Source organism: Vicugna pacos, chromosome 21, assembly GCF_048564905.1.
Source record: "Vicugna pacos chromosome 21, VicPac4, whole genome shotgun sequence".
Taxonomy (NCBI): domain Eukaryota; kingdom Metazoa; phylum Chordata; class Mammalia; order Artiodactyla; family Camelidae; genus Vicugna; species Vicugna pacos.
In genome coordinates, this window is record NC_133007.1 from 23,805,440 (window position 1) to 23,814,888 (window position 9,449).

General features: G+C 46.8%; 1 protein-coding gene across 3 annotated transcripts in view; it reads left to right on the forward strand.

Moving 5' to 3' along the window:
• FCRL5 (Fc receptor like 5) overlaps positions 1–8,214 on the forward strand; it is a 28,397-nt gene extending 20,183 nt beyond the window's left edge. For 2 of the 3 annotated variants that reach the window (XM_015248995.3, XM_031689159.2), the window contains 6 exons: positions 2,162–2,440; positions 2,843–2,959; positions 3,609–3,636; positions 4,643–4,725; positions 4,930–4,998; positions 7,243–8,214. In XM_015248995.3, the coding sequence (XP_015104481.2) occupies positions 2,162–2,440; positions 2,843–2,959; positions 3,609–3,636; positions 4,643–4,725; positions 4,930–4,998; positions 7,243–7,442 (776 nt within the window). In that variant the 3' untranslated portion in view covers positions 7,443–8,214. The remainder of the gene's footprint in view (positions 1–2,161; positions 2,441–2,842; positions 2,960–3,608; positions 3,637–4,642; positions 4,726–4,929; positions 4,999–7,242) is intronic. The other variant, XM_031689158.2, reaches the window with a different exon arrangement.
• Positions 8,215–9,449: the final 1,235 nt, after the last annotated feature.

Below are 9,449 nucleotides of genomic sequence, written 5' to 3' on the forward strand. Positions count from 1 at the left end.
AACCAAAGGAAACCTGCTTCTTGTGAGCTCTGAATCTGTTTCATGATCACCTCCTATAGGCCTAAACTAGGGTATAGCAGAAGTGTACTAGGAGCTGTTGAGATAGAAGTTCTAGTCTTGGCTCTGAAGATAACTAGCTGTATGACCTTGGCCAAGCATATTTCCCTATATCGTCCTCAATTTCTTCACTCACAGAGTGGCAAAATCGAACTAGATGAGTATTATGATCATCCCCAGCCCTAAAATTCTATGATTTGGGTGCACAGGGAATATGGAGTATTTTAGACTCAGAAGTTTCTGGAAGGAGACCTGTAAAAGAAGACTGCTCCTAGGATACATCCCAGAGAAACAGGAGACCATCAAATAGTACGCAAACACTCTCTGAAGTACATAGAGCAAAATACAGGCTGCCACTCTTAGTCTCTCTTGGTTAGGTCCTTGGGTATTTAAAGAAACAGAGACAAAGTCACATGAGCAGGTTGATTTGGGGATACCAGGCCAGGATTCAACATCTCAAGGTGGCTGGAGGAGCCATCTCTTTAGCATCCAGGAGGCAACTTGATTTTTTCCATTAAGCCAGTCCATTCTTCTTCCCCCACTGGCAGGCAGCACCTACCTTGGCCAGTTTTCCGCTAAGATTCACAGGGACTCTTACCCCGTGGTTTACATACTTACTTCTTAGATCCACCACTAAGATGTACTGCTGACCAAGTGCCACATCCTCTCTCTTCACAGCGCAGTGGACCAGCACATCACACCCCTCACACTCTGCATTCATGATTTTCTGCACATCTGCTATCCTTTTTTGATACAATACCCTGGTGCAAATGTATGTTATTTCTGCTGCTGCTATCACACCTAAAAGACTTCTTGTTAGATGAACTGTATCTGAGTCCTAGAACTAGAACACAGATCATGGAGATCTGCAAGAATTTCTCATTGTCGTGGTCACTACCATCATCATCACCATCACCACCATCATCATTGTCATCATCAGCACTGACGGAGCCGTTGCACATGCCAGACCTTGTGCTTAGTACCTGATATGCTATAGCTCATTTAATCTTTACAATAAACCAGTGAGGTTAAAAATGAAATCATTTTTATCCTCAACTTACAGGAGAGGAAACTGAAGCTTAGGGAAGTGAAGTAACTAGCTTACAGACACAGCTAGCAATGCTAAAGTCAGACTGAAACATGAACCTTAAGGTTACATGCACCCTTAACGTAAGTCTACATTATGACATCTCCCATCCTTTGTGACCATGCTGTAACACGACTTTTTAGCTTTTAATAATTTACTACTCTGAAAGAATACATAAATCTTCATGATACAGAAGTCAAATAGAACAAAAGGGACAACATGAAAAATCAAGATCTCTTTCTACTTGCATCCATACACTTTCACATTCACATGCTTCCAAGACATAACTGCTATAAATACTTTCAGGCATATGTTTCTAGAAATATTAAAATGTATTATAAACATAAAGGCATAGAAATTTTTTTTTACAAAAGTAGAATCATATTACCCATATACTTAATGCAACTTGCACTTTTCACTTTAAGTATATCTTGGGTATCTTTCATACTTTATTAGCCAGTCAACTAGGTTGTCTTCAGGTTTTAGCTATCATAAAAATTCTACAATAGAAATCCTTGTGCATTTATCTTTGCATATCTTATGTTAGTGTCCCTAAAGGAAATAGTCTTAGAAGTAGATTTGCTGGATCAAATTTATGTGCCTTTTAAATTCAGTAGATATTGCCATATCAAGGAAGAGTCTCAAATTTGCATTCTGACCTAGAACATATCAAGGTGCCTGTTAGTCCACAACCTCATCCATATTATGTGTCTTTTTAAGCTTTGCCTATCTAATGGGTGTTTTTACTTGTATACGTTAATTAGTGATGAAGATGATAATCTCTGTATACGTTTATTGGCTGTTTGAAGTTTTTACTGATTCATACCCTTTTTCATTTTCCTGCTGGATGTTTTTGTGCATTGAAAACTGTTTGTAGATTCAGGTCATTAACTTTGTCATATGTGTTTTAGTCTGTTTTCCTAGATTGAGATCTGACTTATTATTTGTTTATATTCTTTTTTCACTTATGAATACGCTAGAACTAGAAATTGCTATTGACTTTCTGTTTTCCCTCAGTTCCAGTGTCTCGCCCTGTCCTAACTCTGAAGGTTCCCGGGGCCCAGGCTGTGGAGGGGGACATGGTGGAGCTTCTCTGTGAGGCCCAGAGAGGCTCTCCTCCCATCCTGTACCGGTTTTATCATGAGAATGTCACCCTGGAGAGCAGTGTATCCCACTCTGGACAAGGAGTGTCCTTCAACCTCTCAGTGACTGCAGAACATTCTGGGAACTACTCCTGTGAGGTTGACAATGGCCTGGGTCCCCAGTGCAGTGAGGCAGTGACACTTCACATCACTGGTAAGTTTCCTATGCCCAGGCCACAGATGTGGGCAAAGTATTTCCTCCAAAGATACTCTGATAATCCTCATTGATGTTTGACCAGGACAGTGCCTCTCAGGGACCAGTACACAAATCTGGAAGGTCTCTAAATTGCTGTTTTCAGAAGTATTTCTGGAGCCATAGCACCCGGGTGGAAGAGGGAGGGCCAAAGAGGATCACCGAGTTTAATGTGCATCAGCTGGCACTGTCCATCGGGGCCCTCAAGCCCTGCACCAGCCCCTTCCCACCCCAGCACCTGCTCAGCCTCAGGGGTCCTGGTTCCGCAGGCTCATCCTCCCTCCCAGCATCAGCTCCAGGGGTCGGGGTAGCTCAAGACCACAAGCCTCTCCCTCTGGCTCATGCTTGGGGTCTCCCTCTCAGGGCTGACAGGGAGCAGAATTGGCCCTGTTGCCACCGGTGTCACCGGGGGGCTGCTCAGCATCATGGGTCTTGCTGCCGTGGCACTCCTGCTCTATGGCTGGCCCCTAAGAAAAGCAGGTGGGTACCTCCCTGGATAACCTCTGCCTGAGTCCCTGTCCTTCCCATCTCCATTCCCTCAGGCTCATGCTGCCTTTGTGACCACCCCTAAGCTCTCAACAGCTCCTCCCCACACAATTCCACAGCCCTCACCGTCCCTTCTTGGGCCTCCAGAGTTTGCCTTTTCAAATGCGAAGTTTCCAAAGCAGCCCTATTGTGTAGACAATGACTTCACATGACAAACTGCCATGTATCTCCCTCTCTACCCTTACAAGACCCCCAGGGAATGGGAAGAGAAAAAAAAAACTCTGAGGAATAGGAGTGAGAACAGAAACCAAATGGAATTTGATAACTTACTGATTTTTCTAAATGCTCAGTACTTTCATAGCAGATCAAGTCTATTTTCCCACATTCAGCTGTTGACCATTATTCTTCAAACTCCAGGTTAAAGGGTAATGGATTGTGGGCTTTTGTATTGTAACTAGACTCCTCCTGGAAGCCAGGAACAGTAGTTTTTGCCCTATCTGCCACTGCCCTTGGACATAACAAAGACGGGTTCACATTTTAGTGACAGCAACTCCTGCAGGCTCTAGGTAAACTTCCTATGAGCTGTGCTCCCTGTGAAGTTCTCTTTCTCCCAGATCCAATGCCTCTCTGCTTTCCTTTGCAGGAAGAAGGCCTACCTCTGACTCCTCCAGGTAAGACCCTGGCTGTATTCCTGTGTGGTTAATAAAATGCCCATAGGGTATGAAAATAGAATTGAATCTGGTTCCTGCTGAGAGCACAGTCACTGCTTAATGTTACTGAGATGGGCTGTGCCAGTTTCTTGTTGCCACCTCCCCTGGGAGACCTCCAGAAAATTCCCAGGACCTTCTTACCCATCATCTTACCTAAATGGTCCTTTTTCTTGCAGCAAGTGTTGTTTTTTATTTATTAACTTACATCCTCGTTCAATTGTTGCCTTATTCATTGTTGTTTGTGTGACCACTACAACCACTAAATTGATCCATGTCTTAAGATGATCTCAGCTTTATCCACCTGGGGAGCTCTGGCCATGGCCAACCCAGCCTAACCAACACCTGTTGTGATGACAGCCAAGAAGGTGGAGTCACACAACTCGATCACCCAGAGAGACCTCTCTGCTAACAGGAGGTTGTACCTGTGAAGAAGGGGCTGCCATCTTGGATCCCAAAAGCTGACTTGAGAAGCCACATCACAGCTCACAAACTATCCCTGGGCAAGCTCCCGGTAGCAGCATCCAAACCATCCAGAGTTCCTCTGAGCTGTTCTAATCACTGATTTCTCTGGGACACTGATCTCTCTGAGAGTCTAGGCCTTGGAGCCAGGTTTGAATCTTGGCTCTTTCCCTTTCCAATTACAAAGTCTCAAGCAAGTCACTTCATCCCTTGGAACCTCCATGTTTTCCATCTATAAAATAGAGATAATAGAATTGACTTAATATTGTTATAAGCACCAGCCCAATGCCTGGGACATACCGTGTGACCATAAAGTCTGGGAACATAGATAATATCAATTTATCACGATGTATAATATAATAGTCCATAGCAACAGACCATTTGTCATGTAGTTACCTATGTTTCCAGGATTGGCAACTATCCTGTGGTGAAGACTCACTCTCAGAGAGTGATCATTATGGCTACTTTGTCAGGATTCCTGGGAAACATCAACATTTCTGTCTCATAGGAACCCTTCAGACTCGGATTCCCAAGAGCCCACCTACCACAATGTACCGGCCTGGATAGAACTGCAGCCAGTGTACAGCAATGGTGAGGACTGAGGACCCTCCATTTGCACAGGGGCCCCAGGGTTGGTCCGGGAAGGAGTGGGACAGGAGATAAGGAAGGGTCAGTGCAGAAGCCTGGAGGGCTCTGCTCCCTTCAGAAAACCAGCTCTAGCTGGGGGTGGAGGAAGTAGCTCAGACAAGGGGCAAGAATCTTGAGAATCTTCTCAAACTTCAACTTCTTTCCAAGTAAATCCCAAAGGAGGAGACATAGTATACGCAGAAGTCCAGAGCATTCCGGGGAAGAGCAAACATGCAGGTAAGACCTGAGGACCTTTGATCTTGACAGTCGATTGCTATGTGTGGCTCCGTCTCCACCCTGTCAGCAGGTCTGGGCCAGTCAGACGCAGAGCTGCCCCTCAGGCTAGGTCACTGGGCTTCTTAACTTGCGCCCACCTACACTGCCGGGGTGGATCCAAGCTCACTGCGCAGCGCTGCTTTCTCCCATCTCTGTGGAAGTCCACCTAAGTAACAAAGCCACCCCCCAGGCAGTCACTGAACCTCTCGGAGCTTCGGTGTCCAGTCTGTGAAATGCGATAGGACTATCCATCATTCCCCATCTACCTGTGTCTGTTTCCTACTGCTGCTGTGGCAAATGACCGCCAACTTGATGGCATTAAGCAATACAATTAATTACCTTCCTGTGCTATAGGTCAGAAATCTAACACAGGTCTCATTGGGCTAAAAATCAGTCTTGGCAGGGCTGTGCTCCTTTGTGGACGCTCCAGGGGAGAATGTATTATTTCCCTGCCTTTTCCAGCTTCTAAACAGCACCGCTTTCTATGGCTTACGGCCCCACTCTCCATCTTCAAAGCCAGCAATATTGCATCTCTCTAACCATTCTTCCATAGTCAGGCCTCCCTCTGACCCCAACTAGGAAAAGTTCTCAGATTTTAAAGTTCTCCCTCAAATCCCACTCAGATAATCCCTCATTTCAAGGTCCTTAATCTTAATTGCATCTGCAAAAATTCCTTTTCCAGCTAAGGTCACATAGTCCCAGGTTCCAGGGATGAGGGCATGGACATTTTGTGGGAGATTTCATTCTGCCTACCACACTATCTCACGGAGCTTCTGTGGGGATCAAATACAAAAATGGATATGGAAATGCTATTACCACAGCAGAGATTAAGCAGCTCTTATGATGAGTCTCCACTGGTTGTCTGGCTGTGTCATCAGTCCTCAATCATGGGAGAAGATCTGCAATGAAAGATCCCAGGCTGGTTTCCTCTAGCTAGGAGCAGGAAATGGAGAGAACAGCCTTCGGGGCACACTTCTTTCTAACTCTATTCTGTAAAAAGTGCTGTATGATTTTAGCCACTTTGCTTCCTCCTTTGGTTTCGTTTTATTGTTATTGTTGTTGTTGTTTTAATGGAGGTACTAGGGATTGAACTCAGGAACCCAGGACCTAGTGCATGCTAAGCAGATGCTCTACAACTGAGCTACACCCACCACCTCCCCATCTCTGTTTTCTGATCCTTCCTGGATAAAGTCAAATGAACTGTTTTTTCCCATCCTTGGTTCAGTGGCCCACCCCTCACACACACGAACTCATTCACACTCACGAATTTCTTTGATGTGAGTATTGTTATTATCCCCATTTTACAGAGGAAGGAAATGAGGCAGAGAGATCTTAAATGACCAACCTGAAGTCACATAGCTAACAAATCACAAAGCAGTCTGTCAGAGTGCAAGCTTTGGACCAAGCTCTGCTTCTCAGGGCCATTCCAGGGAGCCCTGATGCTCATTCCAAACCCAAAGGAGAAAGCCCTGTTATATTTCATTCCAGTTTTAAGACAATATAACAATAATAATAGCTTCTAGCATCATATCAACATGTGTTGAGCAGTTCCTATATGTCTGGTACAGTCCTGAGTACTGTAAATAAACACATTATAAGTATATATGCCATAAACATATACACACATATACATTTGTAGTTTGTTTGTTTATAGAACTCAGAATTGTACCTGCACATTGGGACTGCTCAACACATGACACATACTAGAAATCGCATACAAATACACATACACATATACACTGATAGAAATTTACGAGAACCCTATAGGTAGATATTCCCATCATACAAGTGAGACGGCCGAGGCAAGGGGTATTGAGTGTATTGAGTGACTTGCCCAGGGCCACAAAGGTGGCACGTCTGACCAGGACTCAGTCTGGGGCGGTCTAGATCCAGACTCTGCTCTAAACTACCGCATTGCCTCTGCTCCAGGCCAGATGCTTTTCCATAACACACACAATGAATCTATGATCAAAGCAAGAGCAAAAGGTAGATTTCTTCCTTTTGCGAGCCCCTGGGGAGCTCAGCGTGGGGAACAAGGAGGGAAGTGCTGGTGAAGAGCGAGTAGATTGAAGCTGTGAGGCTGAGGGTCTTGGAAAAGGTGCGGCGGCAGCAGTCCCGGGCGGGCCCCACGGAGATGGCTGTGGCCGGGCTGACACAAGGAGAGGACTCTGAGCTCACCGCTGAATGCTTCCCTTCTCTCCACAGTGGCCTCCGCACCAGGGCTTCTCAAGAACACGATGAGTCCCACGACCTGTTTACCCTCCCACCTCCGGCCCGCCAGCCTCTGGCCCTCAGCTGCGTGCTCTCTCCCCCAGGATTCCTCTGTCATCTACTCCCAGGTGAAGGGCCCTTCAACCCCAGCCTCTGTGCCCCAGCTCATGGCTCCCTCGGCTCCTCACAGATGAGTCGACACAGCTCCCAACTGCTGTCTCAGCCTCTGCACCCCAAAGCCATCCTTGGGGGAGAAGGGACACCCAGGTGGGAAGAGTTAAAAGACCCCAGGCCACATCCAGTGGCCTCTGTGTCAAGTGCCCACACCCTAGACTGCACAGAACTCAGGGCCCTGCAGGACTCCAGCCTATTTGTGAATGACAGCCATGCCCTAGTGGTCCTTTTTCCTAATGACATGTTGCTCTCAACCCAGGGCCCCGCTGAGTCTCCTGGCTTCCTTAGTGGGCTTCAGCTTTGGTCACTCTTCTGAGTCCTGCTCACACACACATCCCCACCATTTCTCTATGAGACCCACTCCTGAACTCTGCTGTAGACAACCTGCTCTCAGTGGGTGATTTTCTCAGTTACCATCAGCTTGGTGGGGCTACTGTGGGGCTCTGCTAAACAGGACAGCACACGCCCCCAGAGACGCATGCCCTGGGCTCACTATGGACCTCCCCACACTGGGACGGCAGGATGGGACTTCTGCTCCCCATCTGCCCGTCTGAAACTCTAAGCTCAGCTCCTGACACTGGGCCAACTTCTCTCCTGCCCATGCGCCACTGTCTACACGCCCCAGGAAGTGGATTTCATACCCTGGGAACTAGATCCTTTCCATCCTGCCAGAAGTAACCCGGCACAGTCATGGCCAGGAGGACCAGAGATGCAAGTGAAATGCATATTGGAATATAGGAGATGTTCTATTACTGTATGATTGAATGAATAAATGAATGAATGAGGAAGATAGTATGGGTCATTACAATGCATTCTTGCCAGAAACTGGTATCTGATCCACTGTGCTCCCTAGGAAATCAAGGAAGTACTCTTTTCTCCTCCCTGAGTAGGAAATAAACTAAGGAAAGGAGTTTGGGTGAGAAAAGCTCCCTTCAGAAAGCAGGAAGCGTTCTTAAACTTTAAAGTGCTTATGGTTCACCTGGGGATCCTGTTAAAGGCAGACTCTCACTCAGTGGGTCTGGGCAGAGGCTAAGATCCTGAATTTATAACAAGCTTCTGCAAGATACTGACGCTGCCGATCCTAGGACCGTACTGAGTACAGGGCCCCGTGGGTCTTGGCAGAGGCCCATGGAGAAGCACCACGTGCTCTGGCAACCCACTGCCCAGCTCCGTGGGGGCCATTCACACAGACCACATGCTCCCCACGCTGCCCTTCCACTAGAAGGCCACCCGCTGCTGTTCCTGACAGAACTTCTCTGTGACATGCTAGGTTTCTTCCCCAACCCTGGGTAGGGAAAAAGTAGCTTCCACCATCTTTGTTTCCCCACCCCCAGGCCTCACGCGTTTCCACGAAGGGAATTAAAAAATACATCTCCTCCATTCAAAGTTGATCAACCTCACCTTTGAGCCATTGGCATATTTTATTCCATTTTTAGGATGAGCATCACACCTTATCTTAATCTCCACTCTCCAGGGGATTGTACAGGGGCTCATGTCCAAGCTCCATTGACCTGGAATAAAATCCTTCAAGGGACTTTCAAGGGCCTTCTCCACCTGGCACCACCTACTTCCCTCTCCAGACTTTCCCAAGGTGGTTGCCCTCCACACCCTTCCCTCAGTCATGGGATAACCTTCCCCATTTTCTAGCACAGCCTCTCTGCACTTCCTCCTCCTGGAAGGCCTTTCCCCGTCATTTGTATATACTAGAATCCTGCTCATTCCCCGGGCCCCAACTTAAAGGTCAGCTCCTATCAGAATTTATCCGTCTCTCCTTTGGGCTCCCTTAGCACTAATGGTTAATGTTTAATGAGAACTTAGAGTTTATCTAGGCCACTTCTCTTATTTTGTGGTTGGAAACTGAAGACTAGAGAGGAAGAGCAACTAGATGGAAATCACACATTCAGTTAGTGGCAAAGCACATACTGAGCTAAACCGAGGATTCCCAGCACCCAGGACGGAGTTCTTTCCTCTCCACGGCTCCTCTGCTATAGGTACCTGTGCTTTTTTCTGTTTCCCTGAAAGACTGA